The sequence below is a fragment of the Hylobates moloch genome, unplaced genomic scaffold (assembly GCF_009828535.3).
Source record: "Hylobates moloch isolate HMO894 unplaced genomic scaffold, HMol_V3 SCAFFOLD_21, whole genome shotgun sequence".
NCBI classification, from domain to species: Eukaryota; Metazoa; Chordata; class Mammalia; order Primates; family Hylobatidae; genus Hylobates; species Hylobates moloch.
In genome coordinates, this window is record NW_026652296.1 from 27,445,678 (window position 1) to 27,467,292 (window position 21,615).

Sequence of the window (21,615 nt, forward strand, 5' to 3'; positions counted from 1 at the left end):
TTTTCATTTAGCAGATGAAAAAATGAAGACACAGGAAGGCCAAGGTCCTGGACAAGTGAGCTGTGCTCTTACCCTGCAAAACCTAACACCTTATAAGCAAAAGTGGAGAGAGAAGGAAGAAATGTGCATTTATTAAGCATTGACTGCATGCCAGGTGCTCTCCATATTTGAACCTCATCTTCTTCAGGAGTGGTTGGTATTACTGTCTCTCATACATTGGATGAGGAGGCTGAGGATCAGAAAGGGTGACTGCTTCCTGGGGACACACAGTGAGTGAGTGTTGGAGTCAATTGACCCCGCCACCCTCTGTGTCTGTCTGAGTCCCTGGTAATCAGTGGGCCACACTGCCTCTCTCACACTAGGCCTTCACCGGCCTGCTCCACTGCTCTCCAGAGTCTGGGTGGTGCCTCCAAGGGTTTGGGGCCGTGGCTTTGAACTTAATTATCCATTCAAGGTACTTGCTGGACTCTGCCCATATCTTGTACATGGCAGTCATCCTCACAGTGGTCCCATCGTATAACTCTTGTGGGTTGGCTCAGGTTGCTACTATCCTTGTGGGGAAACTGAGGCAGATAAGGCAAGGAATTAGTAGAGTTTGTGCAGCCAGTTAATGAAAGCTTACACCCTCTGGTTTGAGGCCAGGAGGCTGTGTCTCTATTGCAGCCGAAAGTGGGTGAATTTGGGCTCAAACAGCCCTGGTTCAAATCCTACGACCCTGGGCAAGTCAGTCCAGTTCCCTGAACTTCATTCAGTTTCCTCACCTGTCAAATGGGGAGAATAAAATCCGCCTCACAGGGCTATGGGGAGATGATGTCTGGGGAGCTGGTATGAATCACAGTTCATAAACTCAGGCATCCACACATCTTTCTGATTTATCCTTTACCATTTCAAATGCCATTTTGCTCAGAAACAGAAACGTCCCCATTTCCCCCTGGGGTTTCATGTCTGTGCCAGGGGCTTTGTTTGTACCAGGGAGGCTGCCTATCCCTGTTTTTGGCTGGCAATACAGGAGACAGCCACGTGCCGTCTGCCCCTAGACTGCGGAGACACTACTTCCCTCCTGGTGAAAGGTCCCTTCGGATTTAGCATTTACTTTCAACTCCTTCGTAAGACACAGAATTGTTCTGCTGTATGCCAGTTCCTTGGTCCTGATACAGGACTGTGAGGGGCTGCCCAAGCCCACCTGCCTGGATCCACCTAGACCCTCCCATTACCCTTCTCTCCCTGGGGTCTCATCTCCTCTTGTGGCTCTGGGAGGGAGCGTGGACACAGATGCCCTCTGTCCCTGGATCCCATACATGTGTGTGGGATTCTGTTCCCTTCCTCCCATGCTCAGGTCTGCCTGGGAGCAGCAAGGGACCGAGGCACCATCAGAATCCACCAGAACTATGTTCCTTCCAGTTCTCCTGGACCCTCACCAGGAGAAAAAATCACCAACCCAACATAGGGCATTTTCTAGTCTTGTGGGCAGGAAGACTTGCTTCAACTTCATTATGTGTGTGCTGTTCTCAGACTCTCCTATGCCCTGAGTTTAACAAGTCAAAAGCCAAGACTATAAAAACAAAAAAAGCTTTCAGTAAAATTGACTTCTTTTAGTGGTATCGTCCTTTGAGTCTTACCACATGTATAGTCAGCCACCATCATAATCAGGGTAAAGAACAATTCCATCCTCCCAAAAGGCACTCTCATGGGTCCCTTTACAGTCACACCCTGCCCCCATCTGCTGGCAACCACCTGTTTGTTCTCTGTCACTACCACTTTATCAAAAACCCAGGCTCTTGAAAGTCAAAAGCCTTGTTTCTGCTTCTGTTGAAACTGCCCTTCCTTGTGGCCACAGGGACTGCATGCTCCATGCCCTGAACAGGGGAAAGGTCTCAGGGCACCAGGAAACAAGTAGAAGGACACACCACGAACATTTCAAGAGGTTTTCCCCACTCTGGTGATGTCAATACCCTCTCCATGTGTTTCTCAGAAACTGTAGGTGGTGCCTTTCCTTCCTGCTTCTCAGATTGCAATTGTGTTTGGAAGCCTTTGCTCAGGTTGTTTTGTCAATCAAGAGACTCATTTCTGGCTGGGTGTGGTAGCTCACATCTGTAATCTCAGCACTTTGGGAGGCCCAGGTGGGTGGATCATTTGAGGTCAGGAGTTCAAGACCAGCCTGGCCAACATGACGAAATCCCATCTCTACTAAAAATACAAAAATCAGCTGGGCATTAGTGGCACGCACTTGTAAACCCAGCTGCTTGGGAGGCTGAGGCAGGAGAACTGCTTGAGCCTGGGAGGCGGAGGTTGCAGTGAGCCAAGAATGTGCCACTGCACTCCAGTCTGGGTGACAGAGTGAGACGCTGTCTCAAAAAAAAAAAAAAGATCCATTTCTAAAGGGCAGAATTGGTTTGATTTTTCAAAGGGCTCCTACCTATGCAAGGTCTGTTCTCCAGAATGTGAGAATGGGATGTGGGATCTGCCCCCCAGGAGAAAGGTCAGGGTGGGGACTGAGTTAGAGAGGGTCTTCAGATGGCCTTGGAAGCTCCAGAGCATTCCCAGAGAGCCAGGAACCCCAACTTAGATGAAAAAATATATATTCTCAAGTAGGGTTTGCTTCAGGCAAGCTCCCTTTGCTTTTGAGATTAATCTTTGCACTTGCTTTTAAAGTGCAAAAAAAAAAATACTACTAATGATAAACAACCTTTTGTGAGACACTAGAGCTTTATGCCATCTGTAACAAGCCTGTGGGGAAACTGAGGCTCAAGGATGGCTGTGACCTGCCCAGGGTCATCTCAGCTGGGAAGAGGCGAAGTCAGACTGTTATCTGGGGCTTCAGTGCTCTTACTTCAAGTGCAAGTTTGCATCACAGTTTTCAGTTCAGAAAGCACCTGCTCATCTTCCCTGGAGCCCTCCCGTTGGTGGAGCGCTTCCCCTGCCAAGGTCCTTGTTTTTTTCTTTTGAGACAGTTTCACTCTGTCACCTAGGCTGAACCATAGTGGCGCCATCACAGTTCAGTGCAGCCTCGACCTCCTGAGCTCAGGTGATCCTCTTGTTTCAGCCTTCTGGGTAACTGGGACTACAGGTGTGCACCACTACACCTGGCTAATTTTCAAGTTTTTTGTAGAGACAGGGTTTTGCCATGTTGCATAGGCTGGCCCGAACTCCTGGGCTCAAGTGGGCTACCTGTCTTGGCTGCCAAAGTGCTGGGATTACAGGTGTAAGCCACTGTGCACGTCCTTAAAAAATTTTTATTGTAGTAAGAACACTTAACATGAGATCCACAGAGTTGTTTTTTTTTAACAGTTTCTTTCTTTCCTTCCTTCCTTCCTTCCTTCCTTCCTAGTCTTGTTCTGTCTCCCAAGCGGGAGTGCAGTGGCATGATCTTGGCTCACTGTAACTTCTGCCTCTCAGTCTCAAGTGATTCCTCGTGCCTCAGCCTCCAAAGTAGCTGGGATTATAGGTGTGTGCCATCACACCCAGCTAATTTTTGTATTAATGTTTTTGGTAGCGATGAGGTTTCACCAGGTTGATCAGACTGGTCTCAAACTCCTGACTTCAGGTGATCTGCCCACCTCAGCCTCCCAAAGTGTTGGGATTACAGGCGTGAGTCACCGCGCCTGGCCTTAACAAAGTTTTAAGTGTATAATACAGCATTGTTAACTGTAGGCACGGTGTTGTATGACAGATCTCCAGAATTGCTTTGTTGCACCCCCTCTTTGAGCCTCAATGTCCTTGCTTATGTCATGGAGCTAATGACATCCACCTCCTAGGGCTGCAGGAGGGCTACAATTTGGGGAAACACATGTAGCTCCCAGCCCAATATCTGGCACAGAGTCAGTGCCCAGTAGTGGGAGGGCATGGAAGTTATAAAGCTCAGAGGGGCAGAGCCAGGACTGAGGTTCTGAACATTTGGGGCTGCATTTGAGCCTTAAACCATCCCTCAGTGTGAACCCCAGTATCCTAATAGAGGTCCATTGTCCAACAAGCCCTTCTGGGAGGAAATGTAATGAGTCCATGCTCCATGAACCTTAAAATGAAAATAGAATGTCAGAAACCCAAGGAGGTCCCTACAGGAAGACCTGCGCCAGCCCAGGAAGGGTCAGGAGGAAGGCAGACAAAAGCTGCCTTCACCAGTGAACCAGGCAGCCTTGTTAGGGACCAGGCCTGGCCCTCCTGTGTTTGCTCTTTGAATCATGAGCAGGAAGAATCCCACAAGCTCACAGCTGGCAAGGAGAACACTAGCGTTTAGGGTTGCAAATCCCTGATGAAGCATTTCGGATTAGGGAGCTTGAATTGAAAGACAGAAACGCGAGATTCTCCTGCCCTATTCTCATCTCTGAGCTGTTGACATTTCCTTATTTGAGCTTGTCAGTCCCACTGAACACATATTTCATCAGCCCCCCCCTTGTATGTGTGCATGTGTGTGTGTGTGGTGGGGTGAGGGGTGTTGGAAGGAAGGACGACCAGGAGGGAGGATTCACAGTGGTTTAGACTGTGGGCTCTAGAGCTGGCTGTCTGAGTGCAGTCAATGTGGCCATTTCCTTACTGTGTGACCTTAGACAAGTGACTTTATTTCTCTGAGCCTCAAGCTTCTCATGTATAAAGTGAGCTGAAATTTTGTATCTGGTGAGGTTGCTGGGAGGCATTGATAAGATGCTGGATGTAAGCTCTGAGCACCAAGAAGCTCTGTATATAACAAGTGCTTAATGCGTGCGCTACTGTGATTAATATGTGTGTGTTATTTTCCCTTGATTTCTCAGGTTGCTTTTTCAATTCTTGGTTGGAAGAGAGTGGCAATCCATATTTAATAATTGAATAGTCAACAGTCAAATCATTAACAATGGATTAATTGACATTTTTTCTTTTTTTGAGACGGAGTCTCACTCTGTTGCCCAGACTGGAGTGCAGTGGAAAGAACTTGGCTCACTGAACCTCTGCCTTCTGGATTCAAGCAATTCTCCTGCCTCAGCTTCCCGAGTAGCTGGAATTACAGGCACCTGCCACCATGGTTGGCTAATTTTTGTATGTTTAGTAGAGATGGGGTTTCACCATGTTGGCCAGGCTGGTCTCAAACTCCTGAGCTCAAATGATCCACCCACCTTGGCCTCCCAAAGTGCTGGGATTACAGGTATGAGCCACTGTGCCTGGCTGGATTAAGTGACATTTAATAAGCATTTCCCACGAACCCATCACATGTGAAATATACTGCAAATGGTTTTTCATGGCTTTACTCCTTACAAGCGTCCTGCATTATAAATACATATATGGACTTTTTAGAGAGACAAGGTCTTGCTCTATCACCCAGGCTGGAGTGCAGTGTTGCAATCATAGCTCACTGTAACCTTGAACTCCTAGGCTCAAGCAATCCTCTTGCCTCAGCCTCCCAAGTAGCTGGGACTACAGGTGTGTGCCACTACCTCCAGCTAATTTTTCAAGCTTTTTGTAGACATAGGGTCTTGCTGTGTTTCCTAGGCTGGTCTTGAACTCCTGGCCTCAAGCAATCCTCCAGCCTCAGCTTCCCAAAGTGTTGGGATTACAGGTGTGAGCCATCACAACCGGCCAATATTTTTGTTGTCAAAATTGTTAAAGTACATTACACATAAGAAAAATGCGTATATGTAAATAGCTCAATGAGTTTTCAGAAACCAAATGTCCCTTCCCATACCCAGCACCTAGATCAGGAAACAGAATGCTGTGAGCTCTCCAGAAGCCCCCTTCAATGCCCTCCTAGCATCTAACCCTGGCCCCAAGGTAACCACTATCTTATCTCTGGTGGCACGGATTCATTTTGCTGTTTTTGGACTCACATAAATGGGAGATGCAACATGTGCCCTTTTGCATATGGCGTCTTTCATGTAACATTCTGTTTATGAGATTCATCCACGTGCTGTGTTCAGTTGTAGGTCATTTCCATCACTATAGAGATTCCAGGTGTCCATCCCACAAGATATCTGCCCATTCTATTTATTCATTCTTTTGATGGGCATGGGAGGATGTTGAGTTTGGGGTTATGACGAACATTGCTGCTATGAGCTTCCTTGCCTTTCGCTCCACACGTGCATGTATTTTTGTGGAGAATACACTAGGTAGTGGAATTGCTGAGTTGTAAAGCAAGCCTATGTTTAACTTTAGGAGATGCTTTATAAAGGGGTGGTAGAATTTATCTCCCACCAGCAGCATGGGATGGCTTCTGTTGCTCCACATCTTGCAAGATTTCTATTCCATTTCGCAAATGATGAAGACCGAAAGGTAACAAGTTTTGTCCCAAATGCAGCTAGTGGATCCTAAGACTAGAATCCATCCACTCATTGAGCCACAAATATTTACTGAGCACACACTCTGTGCCAGCTGTATGCTGGGGCTGGGATTCGTGGGTCACCATGCTGCATGGCACCTACGCCTTCATGGAACTGCCAGTTGGGCTGAATCGAAGGTGAGTTCAGATGTGTTTGTGCCCATGGTTTCACTTTTCCACTCTCTCACCCTTTCTCTACACCCTCTTGGAGCCCAGCAGTATTCTTGACACATATTTGGTGCCCAGTAAATATGGAATGAAAGAATGAGAGAATGAGAAATCTCAACAGGCCCCTCCTTGCATTTTTTTTTTTTTTGTCCTGGGGTATTTCTGGGCTGATAAGCAACCATAGGTATATTGGTTCTCAGGAGGATACTGACACATCAGGTCTGACTTCTAGACCTAAACCCCAGGGCCCAGGCGGGAGGGACCTGTGCACCCTTCAGAGCTAGAGTTTATTGTGGGAGAGGATGGGATGTCCACAGGGCCTGGGGTAAAGTTTTTAGGGTAGCAGAAGCCCCACTCTAAGAGAGACTTAAGGTCCCAAGATGTGGACTTTCCTTCTGATCAGCAGTAATCAGCTGGGGGACTCTCCAGCCTGGCATGCAGAGGGTTGGCTGGATTCATGGTGGGTTGATTCATGAGCAGCTTCCTGTTCTGTAAGGAGAAGAGGTAGTGTCTGTCACCAGCATGCCCACCTCCCAACTCCCACACTGAAGGGAAACCCTCATCCATCCATGGTGACCAAAGGCAGGTGCCGGGAGCGTTTATGTGAAAACCCTCCCCAAATGATGCTGAATTATTTGCTTCTTTGTGTCTTCACTTCACTAGTCTATGAGCTCTATATGGGCAGGGACTGTAACTGTTTATCTCTAACTGGAGTAGAGATGGTCTCAGGTTTTTGGTGGGGCCAGTGCTCCCTACTGGATTGGGTGGAGATCTTGGAAGAAGCTAGAATCTCTGGTAACCTGATGACTTCAGTGACTTGGCAGGGCACAGCCTGATTGGTAGGGGCACGTTCTGCTGTCTCAGCTCTCTTGGGGGACAGTGTGGTCATCATAATATGGTCACCTCTAAAGTGTTCTCACAGCACATGCAGATGCCCCTTAGCAGGCCTCCCTGGGGGCTCCAGGGCTGGGGGTACCTCTTTCAGCCACTTGCCAGTCCTAAGGAGTCCTCACTGGATGGACCAGACACTCACCTATGAGGCTTTTCAACAGTTTCACATCCAGCTGCCCGAGGATTTCACCAATCAGAGGACATACCTGGACCATCAGCACAGAGAGAAGGATCAGGCCAGGGGCTGGAAAAGGAAAACTGAAATGCCTGTGGCAGGAAAATTCAACTCCATGGGATTTTTCCAGTAGGAATCGTGGCCAGAGCAGCTCCCTTGTAGTGGGCACCAACTACCTGCTCAGTGTCACGCACAACACTTCCACGCTTTGTCTCCACAAATCCTCATCATATAAGATAGGGACTATGGTGGTTCCCATGCTACAGGTGGGAACACTGAGGCTCAGGGAGGCAAAGTCTCTTGCTCAAGGATAGGGTGGCAAAACTCATGGCCAAACTGAAATTTTAAATTGAGATTTTTCAAGCTCTGAAACCCAATGTTTGAAATCCTTTGCTAAATTGCCAGTGGATATGCCTTAACCCTCGGACTCAAGGATGCTCAAGATGCAAAGTTTTTTCTAAACTTACCTGACTTTCTACCAGGTGTGGGAGAACTTTTTGCAGGTTCTCTTTGAGGTTGTAGAGAAACTGATTCATCTTTGGTGGGATAGCCCTAGAAAGAAAGGTAGAGTTACAGAACAGAATAGAGCAATCCAGGCAATATTAAAGCCAGGAGGTTTGTGTTGAGTATACCTTCCACAGTCTTTTAATCCTCACTCAGCCCCATGCCAGAAGTATCATTGCCAGCGATCATCAAAGGGGTAGCTCAGACCTTGCCCAAGGTCACACAGCTAATAAGGGCTGGTTATATTAGAAACATGGCAATAGAGCCCAGATTCCAGAGTCTTTCCCTTACACTGTCCTCCCATGAATGTCTGGTACAATCTAGGTACTCAATGAATATCTGATGAATAAATGAACAGACATCCACTGAGGTCTTCATTGCTTTCAGCATTCCGGAATTACAGAGATAAATCAGGCACAAGTCTTGCCTTCAAGGGACTTACAGTCAGTTGAAATTGAAAGACTTGGTCTGCCAGTCTATGGAGCTTTATTAAAGCCGTATTTTGTGTCTTGTTCACCACTGTATCCCTAGCATCAGGTGTGGTGCTGGCATACAGTAGGTTTTTGGGAAATACATGAATGAATGAGGGATAAGGAGGAGCTTCAGAGAAGATGGGAAGGGCATTCCAGGCAAGAAGATCAGCATGTGCAAAGGCACAGTGGTGTGAAAATGTACGGTGTGTGGTGGAGGACAAAGGACTGAAAAGTTGGCAAGGGAGAGGACAAGCAGGACCTTGAGTGAAATTTGGGAGTTGCTCTTTATCCAGAGGGCACTGGGAACCACTGGAGGCTTTGGAGCAGGGGCTTGGGCATGGCCAGATTTCTGTGTTAGAAAGTTATTTCTGCTGCAGGATGGGGAATGGAGTGTAGGAGGGGAGATCCGGGCCAGGGAAAGCCAGGCGAGGTTCCTGTAGCGCTCCAGGTAGTGGAGTAGGAGATGGAGATAAAAGAGAGAAGCTGAGGGCTACTAGCAAGTCATTGATGGGAACTGGTGATGATGGGCCTGAGGAGTGAGGAAGGAGAAGAGTCTGGCTTCTGGGAGGGTGGTAGGGTCATCATGGATGGGAACATGGGAGGAGGAGCAGATCCTGGGGGAAGGATGAGATCTGCTTTGGACTAATTTAGGAGATGGTCAGGAAGTGATGCTGCAGCTGGGGCTCATCAGGAAGGAGGCCCAGCTCTGGGGAGGGGCAGCTGGGGTCTTACTTGGTGAGGACGGCCACATGGACACTGCTGGGCTCTGCATCGCATTTGCCTATCACCAGATCCCTCTGGCCAAACTCGTCTTTCTCCAGCCAGAACTCCACAACGATGCTCATGTGTGCACACATCTTTATGTTGTTGTTATCGAAGGACCTGCAGACGAGAGAGGAAGAGGAGGAAGGGCAAGGGGAGGAGGCAGAGAAAGAGTAGAAATCTCCGTATTGGCAAAGACGGGCACTATCCACCGTCAGGGCTTCCCCTGGCACTCTGAGTCCTTTCAACAAACTAGGCCCAGTTAAATCCTGAAGTCAGTGATTAAACAGAAAACAGCTGTAGCCAGAGTGACTTTGAAAACCCCTTAAATAAGCCTTTGGTAATTCAAACGTTGAGAGTTAATCCCTGTTTCAAAAATCTTTCCCATTTAGCTGCATCCTCCCTTTCTTGGGGGCAGTGGATGTCAAAGGATAGTTTGAACAGGAGAATGGTGAGCAGGGGCGATGAGATGATTACAGCAGTTCTCCCTTTCTCTCTTTAATCAAGCCCAGTTGTTGTGAACTCTCATAGGTTTGAATGAGCAAATGACTTCCTTCCACGGACTAATGATTGTCATCCATATTTCAGGTGAAGAAACCAAGGCTCAGAGAGGTGAGGTGACTTGCCCAAGGTCACACAGCAAGTGGCTTTGGAAGCCAGGATTTGAATTTAGGTTGGGATCAGAAAGATCTGAATTTCCCAGGTTCCCTGCGAGGAGGGCCAGCAACTCTCAGATGCTGCTTCTGTACGACTCACTGTCTCAATTCAAGGTCAAATTCAAGTGAGATGTTTGCCGAGAACCACTCCTTATGGAATGACATCTGGATCCCACCATAGTCCAGCTGAATGTTGGTGATGTTGATGCTGCACAAGGAAAGAGCAGAGGCCCACAAGGGTGAGGGACCTTAGATCAGGTAAAGCTTCCTGCTGAGAAACAAGGCCGTCCGACTACAAAAAGGGCCTGGCAATGGGATTTGGAGTGTGATTCTTTTACAGATGCTCTGAGGGCAAGAGTCAGGTGAGGGAGCCCTGGACTGCAAGCTGCCCCAGAGTGGCCCTAACAGTGCCACACAGTTTTGATTTGTGCAGCTGGGCCCCCACTCTTCCTTGTGTGGGCCTTCCACCTTCTCTTCTTTCAATCTTCCTACCTTCCCTCTTCACAGGCCTTGCACCTCCCCAGCCCGCCATCTAGCTCTACCCTTTGATCTAGAGCTCTATAAAGAGTTCCAGGGCCACGGATGGAACTCAGGGTCTCACCTGCTCTCTTGCCGCTGCTGGTGTTTCCTGCCGCTGATTAGCCAGTCCACCATCCCTGGGGCCACTTGTGCTGAGGCATTCAGTCTGTCCCCAAAGTGGATGTTCTGGATTCGGCTTTCTGCATTGTGCTTTATGAGGCCCTGAGCAATAACTGGAAATGCACAAGGACCACTGACTTTGCACAGTATCATGGAAAAGGTGGGGGGCTTGGGATTCGGAGACCTGGGTTGCAGGCTGGTGCAAGCTCTGATTGCTTAGTGAGTGGTGCATGTCACCACCTCCCCATGGAGATCTACCTTCTTCATCTATGAAATTATGCTTTGCAAGATTGATGTGAGAAATAAAGAAAAACACTTGCAGAGGGTCTGGCAGGCAACAGCTGCTCAAAGGGGGGTATTCTGGTTGAAAGTTCACCCAACACTGTATTTCAGTCTGGAGCACGGAGCTAACATATGGGATGTAGATCAGAGTCAATGTTGGTTGAAGAGAAAATTAGATGGGTAAGCGTGGAGAGAATAGATGTAAATTGCTCCACACCATGTCTAGAATAAATTGCAGGACCCAGTGGAGCTTCCACCAGAAAAGAATAAATCTCCCAAAGGAAGGAATTTTTAAAGCTATGGAGATGCTTCAGTCCTGCCTATTTTGTCTCTAGATCCTTCTGCCTGGAATGAGGACCCAGATCTGATGAACCTCAGAGTGTACCTCAGGGCACATTATTTCACTGGTTTGACCTGTCCTGAGATCAGGTTCCACACTGAGAACTCTGAGTTACTGCAGAGCAGCAGAAACCTTTGTCATACCCCATCCCCCTCCTCCAAGACAGCACCTTGGAGTTGTTTGTTTCAGCAGTGTTTGTTTCTGTCACTTACAAACAAGAATGTGTCTGGAGTAGCAGATCTTGATTCAAATCCTGGCTCTATCATCTCCCTGGGTCTTGGCTTCTTCATCTATATAACAGGGGCAGTACCTCACAGGGTTCTTGTGAGGAATATTAAGACCATTCATTCATTCATCCAACAAATATTTAATGAGCATCTACTGGGTGTCAGGCCCCAAGCTGGGCACTGAGGGTACAAACCCGCTTTATGTCTACTAGGAGAGATATATGTTAAACAAATAGTTTCAAGGATAGAGTGAACCTATAGGTATGCCCAGAACTCTTAGTAGTTCTTGGTTCATGATTATAGTATAGTGGTGCTTGGGAATTTGTGAGTAGCAGACACCAGTGGCTGCCAGTCTAATATTCATCTACCCATCCATCCATCCACTCATCCATCCATCCACTCATCCATCCATTCATCCATCCAACCAACCATCCATCCATCCATCCATCCATCTATCCATCCATTTATCCATTTATTCATTCTATCCTCCTCATCTGAACCCTGATTTGATTCAAGTACTCCCTTAAATTCCTGGTCTAGATGAGGCTGTTGATTATCTGAACCATCAGGTGTGCCTCACCCTCACTGACTCTTTTGGGTTCAAAGTTGGCACATGACCTGGTTGGCTCTATCAGACCAAACAAGAGAGCTCATGTTTCGTGTTTGAGGGGAAAATTCGTTTCTCTTTCTCCTATCTGAAAGAAGCAAGACAGCCTACAGCGCCAATGGCCATGGGTCACCATTTTCCTACCACACTGGGAACCAGCATGAGGATAAAACCAAGATGATAGCAGAGCTGAGAAATAGACAAAATCTAGTCTGGAGGTAAGCTTTGAACTCATGACTGAACCAAACCTGGAGCTTGTCCTACCTCTGACTTTCAGTTATGTAAAATGACAACATTTTTTGTTGTGTAAGCCAGGTTGAGTTGGGTTTTCTGTTGCCTGCAGCTAAGTACTCTAACTGATAATATAATTTCACTGCCTTGACCCTACCTGAGATCAGGCCCTACGCTGAGAACTCTGTGTTACTGCAGAGAAGCTGCTACTGGTCATAGCAATAAACATATGCACAGTCAAAGCACTTTTCACATACTTTCCAGCATTTAAGTTTGAAAAGCAGTTTCATGAACTAACATTCTAACCGCATTTATTGTATAAATGAGGTTACCTGGGTTCAGAATTATACACCAATATATTCAATAACCTAAATGAAAAGGATCCATTAATGACAAACCACAAAATGCCAAGTTTTGATGAGGAAAAGTAGAAAACATCCATAACCAAAGAAATTAAGAATTTCTTAACAAATAAAAATGGTGATTGAAGAGCTCGTTCTCCAAGAGCTTCTGACCTAGATTTTACGCAGTTTTATCAAACTTTATAAAGAGATAACTGTGAAAGAAAACAGAAAAACAGAAAGATGTTAAATTCATTCTCTGGGGTTAGTATAACCTTCCTAGCCTCAAGGACAGTACCAAGAAGAGAAAGTTACATATTAGTTTTATGTACGAAAAGTTTGCTAAGATCCTAAACAAACTATTAGCTAATTAAATCTTGGCCAGGCACAGTGGCTCATGCTTGTAATCCCAACATTTTGGGAGGCCAAGGCGGGCGGATCACCTGAGGTCCGGAGTTTGAGACCAGCCTGGCCAACATGGTGAAACCCTGTCTCTACTAAAAATACATGAATCAGTAGGGCATGGTAGTGGGGCATCTGTAATCCCAGCTACTTGGGAGGCTGAGGCAGGAGAATCATTTGAACCCAGGCTGGGAGGTGGAGGTTTCAGTGAGCTGAGATCCTGCCACTGTACTCCAGCCTGGGTGACAGAGCAAGACTCCATCGAAAAAAAAAAAAAAATCTAATAGTACATCATAGAAACGTTCATTTTAGAAGTGTTAGGAAGGTTCAATAGCAGAAAAATCTATTAATACAATTTATCATTTAGTAGGTTGGAGGAAAAAAGTGATTAACTTTTAGATGCAGAGAAACATTTGTTAAAGGTCAATACTGACTTATGAGTAAGAAAAATTCATAAAGCTAGGGGCATAAGGAACAAGCTTAATGTGATAAACACTATATTCCAAAAACCTACAGAAAATATACTTGGAGGGGAATTCTGGATTCATTTCCATTCCTGTAGAAGGCTCTGGCTACAATGCAAGATAAGAAAAAGGCACAGGAAGTGTAAGGCTTAGAAGAGAAAAGATAAAGCTATTACTACTTACAGACAATATAATCCTCTAGATAGAAAAACCCAAGAATAAATAAAACAATAAAACTATAAGAGGTCAGCAAGGCTTTTGAACATCAGAAGAAGTCAACAGCTTTCCTTCCATCTATACCTGCAATTCCAACTAGAAAATATAATAGAAGATTAGGTAGCATTTACTATGGCAATGAAAACTATAAATTCTCTAGGAATCACATTAATAAATCATGCTCAATACATTGATAGGACTTTAAAATTATATTATGGGATATATAGTAAAATCTGAATAAATGGAAACATACACTAAGTTTATGATTGGGAAGTCTAAAATCTCAACTCTCTTCAAATTAACGTATTCATTTTAACTCCAATCAAATTTCCAGATTTTTTTTTTTTTTAAACGGAGTCTCACTCTGTCGCCCAGGCTGGAGTGCGTTGGCATGATCTCCACTCACTGCAAGCTCCGCCTCCCGGATTCACGCCATTCTCTTGCCTCAGCCTCTCCGAGCACCTGGGACTACAGGCCTTCACCACCATGCCCGGCTAATTTTTTGTATTTTTAGTAGAGACGGGATTTCACCGTGTTAGCCAGGATGGTCTCGATCTCCTGACCTCGTGATTTGCCTGCCTCGGCCTCCGAAGGTGCTGGGATTACAGGCGTGAGCCAGTGCGCCTGGCCCGATTTTTTTTTTTTTTTAAAGAGTCAGGGTCTTTGTTGCCCAGGCTGGAGTGCAGTGGCTCAATTATAACTCATTACAGTCTCAAACTCCTGGGCACAAGTGATCCTCCCACCTCAGCCTCCCAAGTAGCTGGGACTACAGGCGTGTGCCACCATGCCTGGCTAATTTTCTAATTTTATTTTTGTAGAGACAGGATCTTGATATGTTGCCCAGGCTGGTCTTGAATTCCTAGGCTCAAGCAATCTCCCACCTTAGCCTCATAAAGTGCTAGGGAGCCACCAAGCTCGGCCAGATGAATTTTTTAAAGGAATTCAACACACTCTAAAATTCATTTGGAAGAATATAGGTCTGTCAGATAAAACAGCATTTTACAAAAATGTTGTATTTACAATATTATGTTATTGGTGTAAAACAGATGTACAGATACAGCATAGGGAGTTCAGCAGTGAATCCTCATTTTTGGGAATTTGATCATTTAGTAGATGAGTTGGGGAAACTGAGTCATACAGAGAGAAGCAAAGCTGAATCTCTGCCTTACATACACAGGCATACATAAACATAGCCTCCAGAGATGGGTTAAAATCTTAAATGTGAAAGGTAAAACTTTAAATCTATTAGAAAAAAACAAAGTAGAATACATCTGAGGTAGGAGCAAGGTCTTAAGACTCTCCAAACACAAACTATGAAACAAAATATTGATGAATTTGAAAATATTCCTGTTCAGTGAAGGACCTACAAAGTTAACAGATGACAGTTTGGGAGAAATATTCACAATGCATAAATCTGACAAAGGGCTAATGTCAAGAATTTAAGTAATGTCTCTTCAAATCAAAGAGTATTAAAAAAACCTAGAAAAGCAAATTTAAAAATGGATAAAAGGTAAGAACAGGGAATTCAAAGAAGTCAAAATCGGGCCGGCCACAGTGGCTTATACCTGTAATGCCAGCACTTTGGGAGGCCAAGGTGGGAAGATCACTTGAGGTCAGGGGTTTGAGACCACCTGCCCAACATGATGAAACCCCATTGCCACTAAATATACAAAAATTAGCCGGGCATGGTGGATGGTGGCATGCACCTGTAATCTCAGCTACTCAGGAGGCTGAGGCAGGAGAATCGCTTGAACCTGGGAGGTGGACGTGGCAGTGAGCCAAGATCATGCCACTGCACTGCAGCCTGGGTGACAGAGTGAGACTCTGTCTCCAAGAAAAAAAGTCAAAATGGTTAACAAAAGTATAAGATGCTCAAACTTCCCACTCACCAGATAAAGTCAAGCTAAAACAAGTAGTTATCACTCAACTACACATCGAACTGGCAAAAAAAAAAAAAAAAAAAAAAAGTAGAAAAATAGTGTCGTAGATCAAATTGTGTCCTGTCCTCCCCCAGTGAGACTGTCTTTGGAGATAGGGCCTTTAAAGAGCTAATTAAGGTTAAATGAGGTCATTAGGGTGTGGCCCTAAACTGATGGGATTGGTGTCCTTATAAGAAGAAACAGAAGAGATCTCTTTCTCTGCATGCACAGAGAAAAGGCTATATGGAGACATCGAGAAGGTGTCCATCTGCAAGCCAGCAAGACAGGCCTCACCAGAAACCAACCCTATTTGCATCTTGATCTTGGACTTCCAGCCTCCAGAACTGTGAGAAAATGAATGTGTGTTGTTTAATTCCCAGTCTGTGGTATCTTGTGAGGACAGCGCTAGCTGACCGATACAGCTCAGTACTCGGCAGTGCTGGGGAACATGGGGAGACGGGTATGCTCATTTCTTACTGGAGCACGTGTAGACCACACAGCCATTCTAGAGACGATTCTGGCAGTTTTGATTAAATTGAGTTTACCTCTACCTCAGGACCCAGCCACTCTCCTTCTGGGCATAACCCAGAGAAATTCTCCCACAGGCTGTAACAGGGACACTTGCAAGGAGGTTCATCTCAGTGTAGTTTATAATCGTAGAGAGTTAGAGACAACCTGCATGTCCATCCAGAGGGGAACAGCCAAATAAACTGAGGTGGATGACTCTTATGGCTCTTTCTGCACCAGCTGAAGCAACATAGATGTCAACAGCATAGTATTGAGTGAAACCCAACACTATACAATTTATGTAAATTAAAGTACAATACAATTTATGTAAATTAAAGTACTGTACATACAAGGACACAGGCATATTTAAATACATCCATTAAACACACTGCAATGCCTGCCAAGGCAGTAGGGATATGGGGTGAGAATAAGGCATAAAGGGGGAAAATAAGAAAATAAAACAAAAGGGGGACCTTGCAGTGATTTGTGCCAATGAGGATGTGCTAGAAATTGGCATATGATAAACACAACCTCAATTTTCTGTACTTGAGGTCTAAGAAAAAGAGAAGAGGGTAAGTGACTAACCTGAAGTCACCCAGCAGGTTAGCGGTGGAGCCCAGATGGCACCTTCCCACCTCCCCAACCCTGTGGGCAGCAGGCAGAGCCCGGGGCTTAGCTTACTTCTTGCCAGGGTGGATTTGTTGTCTCTGTGGGCTTGGGCCAGGCCAGGCCAAGGCTGCTTGTATGGTGCCAAGGGCAAGGCCAGCAACCCGAAGAGGATGAGGAGCCTCCAGAGTGGACACATCGTAGGCTCTGGGAACTGCAGATGTCAAGAGTGTCAGATGGAGCCTGGGCAGATGGCTTTGAGGGTGGCAGTCTGGAGGGATGGGCTAGTGGTTTTCTGCAGAAAGATGACATCAGAATTAGCCCCCAGCATGCTGTGGGGAGAGCAATAGGTGGAACCCTGGGGGGGAGGCCAGGGCTCCAGAGGGAGGCCTTGTTGCTTGGAGACACTCACCAGAGTCTATTGTTGGGTCATCCAACAGGAGTCCTCTCCCAGACCCTGGCACAGGCTGGATGTTGGTGACTCTTTAGTGAACCAATGAATGAATACATTTGAATGAGGACGGCTAATCCCAGGCTCTCCAATTGGGCTAGGACTTTCTTAAGGGCAAGACCAACCACCTCAATCCCTACCACGATACTTGCTTGTCAGAAATTGAGTGCTAATGAATGTTTGTTGAGTGACCAAACGACTGAATTGATGAGTGGAGATGGTTGATCCTGGAATCTCCTCTGAATTATGAGTTTCTTGAGGGCAAGGTACGAGTCTAATTAATCCTCATGTCTACAGTGCCTCCCATGTTTGCCACATGGTAAGTACTGGTGAATGTTTGTTAATGCTACAAATGAATGAATAACTGGATGGATGGATCTTACCTTTCTGGATAAGATTTACAGAGTCTTGAAGCCAAAGCATCGGTTGACCTTGGAGCCCTGGGGTTGGGATTCAGAGAGAATTCAGTTCAAGTCCCCTGTCCTCACTCTCAGGAAATGGTGCCAAGTCCACCTTGTTGTTCCAGTCCCAGCCCGTGGAGCTGCCCTTTCCTCCCCTTTTCCCATCTCCCACAACCTATCTGTGAGGAGATCCTGCTGACACTTCCAGAACATGACCACATCTAACAACTACTCCTCAGCCACCATCAACTTGGTCTGAATTATTGCCAGTGGGTCCCGGCTGGTTTCCCAGCTTTTAACTGTGCCCACCTACAATCGCTTCCACACAGCAGACTGAACAGTCATTTTAAGATGTAAGGTAGGCTGGGCATGGTGGCTCATGCCTGTAATCCCAGCACTTTGGGAGGCCAAAGCGGGCATATCATGAGGTCAGGAGTTCAAGACCAGCCTGGCCAACATGGTGAAACTCCATCTCTACTAAAAATTCAAAAATTAGCTGGTCGTGGTGGTATATGCCTGTAGTCCCAGCTATTCGGGAGGCTGAGGCAGGAGAATTGCTTGAACCCGGGAGGCGGAGGTTGCAGTCAGCTGAGATCACACTACACTGCACTCTAGCCTGGCAACAGAGCAAGACTCCAACTCAAAAAAAAAAAACAAAAAAGATGTAAGGTAGACCATGCCACTCCTCTGCTCAAAACCCTCCAGCACTTCCTACTGCACACAGAGCAAAAGCCACATTCCACACAACACCTCCCAGGCCCAGGAGGGTCCCTGCATTCTGTTGGACCGCACTGCCTGCAGCTCTCTCTTGCCCACTCCACTGCAGCAGCACAAGTCTCGGGGGTCTGGGCCCCACCATGCCATTGCTGTGAGCTCTGATACAAAGGCATTTGTCACTGTCCCTGTGTTGTTTCCCCATACTACGGGGGATGTAGAGGGTCCTATGTGGATGAGGGATGGGAACATCCTTTGCAAATTTCACAGAAGCCTTGGGGCTATTCTTGGGCAATTCACTCTGGTTTTGTAAGAGATTGTACTGAGAAAGCCTTGGTTCAGGGTGTTGGCTTTCCCTGTTTGAGGTCCTTTCTCAGAGTTCATGCTCCCCTTGGGAATGTTTGTAGAATATCACTTACTTCAAAATGTATTTTTCTAGCCTTCCTGGTTTTATGTAAGTGGTTGGAATTGTGTTATTTATTGTCAAGAAAACAGAGAAGAGTGGGCATTGTCGGGAGGAACAAATCTGTTGTCCTTGGCTCTTTGGACATCTTAACATGGGGCGGGGGCTGCTGGTCCTACCTTATCACAGGCTGTGATTCTCAAGGCCACAGAGCCTAATGAAAGGACAGCGTGGAGGGTATAGATTTTCAGAGCTTGATGCATGACAAAAGAGGGCAGATCTGGAAGGATGAGAGGGCCCTGCTCAGGGGCTGGGGACTGGATTTGAAGCCAACTCGGTGCAGGATCACATGCAGTCCAGAGCGTGTGCTCTGGGGTCACACAGACCGGGGTTCAACTCCTGACTCTGTCTCTTGGCAGACTCAGCTCCCAGGTCTGTAAAAGGATCACAGTGCAGACCTCAGAGCTACAGTGAGGATTAAAGTGAGTCATGCTTGGGCCAGTCCTCCAAAACCATGTTATTATGATGATCCTCCTCCTTGTCCTTACCCCTCTGAGCCTTCCTCACCTGTAAACCAAGGAAGCTGATGGAGTCAGTGACATGGAGCATGAGAGTCCTGAGATGGCTCCTGGGACTCATGCACAATGAATGCAGGAGCCACCTCTATCAAGTACTTTCATGAATAAAATGCAACTCCAGAAGACAGGCAGGAATGATAGAGAGGCTGAGACGGCAGTGAGGGTGTGAAGGTCCTGGAGTGAGCTTGCACATGGCTGTTCAGATGGTGGGCTTTGCTGTCATTCATTCAACGAATAAAACCACTAAAATCATTGAACACTGAGTGCCAGGAGCCGTGGGCTCTGGGGATCCCACAGAGAGTGGTCAGGCAGAGTCCTTGTCCTCATGGAGTTCACATACCAGTGGGGAGACACACAGTCTTCAATTATCCCTGCAACTGAGCATAGGATTATGAAGTATGGCCCAGCGGTGAAGGAGGTGGGAGGTACCGTGGGAGGGCACAGGGAGGGGATACCTGGCCAATGGGGGAAAAGGGATGTCAGGGAAAAGACCTCCCTGAGGAGGTGGAGTTTCTTCAGCTGACATTCAAGGGAAAAAGCTCGGGTTGGCTGGGCACCCCACGCTGGTGCTCTCAGGGAGGATGGTGGTGGATTGAGGACTGCTCCTTAGTGAGCAGCTACCTGGAGGCTGGTGGGGCTGGCGTTTCTCTGTTGGGACCCTTCCCTGTGTGAAGCCCGCTCTGTGGTCTATCCCATTCCATCCTCATGCCACAAAGGTGAGGAGACGGGGACCCAGAGAAACCCAGCGGCTGCCTAAGCTCCCAGCCAGGAAGAGGCTGAGCTGGCATCCCAGCGGGCTCTCTTGCCTTCCCCAGAACTGCCTCAGATGCTGTTTTCCTTAGACACTGGAGCTGTGGAACACCACTGAGCCTCACACATTAGCAGCCTCCTTCACTATTCCAAATAGCTTTCCTTAAAACAAGCTTCTTTACTTTCTTGGGGGACATTTTGAAAATGCACTGGAAGCTTTGGTTTGTCTTTTAGGAAAAAAAACGCACCAAGCTAAAAAATGTTGCACCCAGTACCAGGATTGCCATGGACCTCTTAAGGCATGCCCATGGGTTCAATGGTAAAACCCTTGCTCTCCTGGGAAATTGGCTTTCAAGGAGTTTGACTTTGAAAAAAATTCATTTATCCATCCACCCAATCATTATTTACTGTGGGCCAACTCTGTGCCAAGCACTGTGCTTGACTCCAGGGAATAACAGTCACCCTATTCGCCAGCAGCTTATCATCTGGCGAGGGAATCAAAACAAGGTGAAATAAACAAGAAACCAAATAACCATAAATTGTATTATGGGGAAAAAGCTTAGTGTGAGATTGGAAATAGCAAGGAGGCCACATTAGACCAGGGTTAGGGAAGGTCTCAGGTGACATTGGAGCAGAGCCCAGGAGGAGAGGAGGAGATGGAGCCAGGCTTTAGTATAAAAATGGGGAAGGGGAGCCAGGCAGAGGGAACCATGAGGGCAAAGGCCCTCGGGTGGGAAAGGGCTCGGCAGGTTGGAGGAAGAAAGGAAGACAGTAGTGGCTGTCTATGGGGTGAGAAGTCTGTACCCACGTGCCCAGGGAGAGGGCCTGTCTCACATCCCTGGCTGCAGGAAGAGGCTGTCCAGTGGGACAAGGAGGCAGGAACCTCCCTTGGCAGAACTCTGGGCCAAGCAGGCTTATGCACACCTGTGATCTCCAATGGCCAATTGGGGTGGCCACTTCCCCTCCTTGGGGCTCTAAGGAAATTCCAGGTCCCTAGCAAAAGGCAGAGGTCCCCAAACTCCAGGGAACAGCAGAGGAGGCAGAAGCATTAAATGCAGGTTCCTGAATCTGATTTAGTAGGGGCTGGGGGGAGGTGCTGGGAGCTGCCTTTGGAATGAACACCCTAGGGAGATGATGCAGGGGATGCAGTCCATACTTTGAGAGTTACTCTTCTAAGGAATGGAATTCATTATTCATCTAATCATTCATTCGTTCCATTCTTTACATATATATATATATGTATATATGCTTGTGTGTGTATATTGTTTAACATAAATATGCTTAACAACTACACAGAACTAGGGGCTGTAATCCAAAGGCGAATTTCCTTAAAATGGCAGGGGAAGAGAGAGTGGGGACCGTTTCTGAATGGCATATTGGGTTTGACAAAGGAAGAGTTGACCTTGTCTGGGTTCTGAGGGCGGCCTGGAGAGGGCAAAGGGAAAATGGAAAAGCTGGAATTTCCAGGGCAGCATCACTGAATTTTGGAGGGAGAGACAGGACTTGTAAAAATGCAGATTCTTAGGTCACCTCTGATGAATTGAGTCAGGCTCTCTGAGGGGGATCCTGGGAATAAGCTTCTGGACAATTCTGATGCACACAGTGTGTGAAGATCACTTAGCTGAAAT

At 46.8% G+C, this 21,615-nt stretch overlaps 1 protein-coding gene across 2 annotated transcripts; it reads right to left on the bottom strand.

Annotated features, from left to right (window-relative positions):
• Positions 1-6,721: 6,721 nt before the first annotated feature.
• Positions 6,722-17,066, bottom strand: BPIFA3 (BPI fold containing family A member 3). 2 transcript variants are annotated; one of them, XM_032142539.3, is made up of 7 exons: positions 16,766-17,066; positions 10,511-10,661; positions 10,010-10,117; positions 9,224-9,373; positions 7,982-8,066; positions 7,482-7,545; positions 6,722-6,937 (listed from the first exon to the last, which is right to left on the bottom strand). In XM_032142539.3, the coding sequence occupies exons 1-7, from the start codon at positions 16,887-16,889 to the stop codon at positions 6,858-6,860; spliced, it is 762 nt and encodes a 253-aa protein (XP_031998430.1). In that variant the 5' UTR covers positions 16,890-17,066; the 3' UTR covers positions 6,722-6,857. The 2 variants fall into 2 exon arrangements, with proteins under 2 accessions (XP_031998430.1, XP_031998431.1); XM_032142540.2 differs by lacking the exon at positions 10,010-10,117 and having other exon boundaries at positions 16,766-17,028.
• Positions 17,067-21,615: the final 4,549 nt, after the last annotated feature.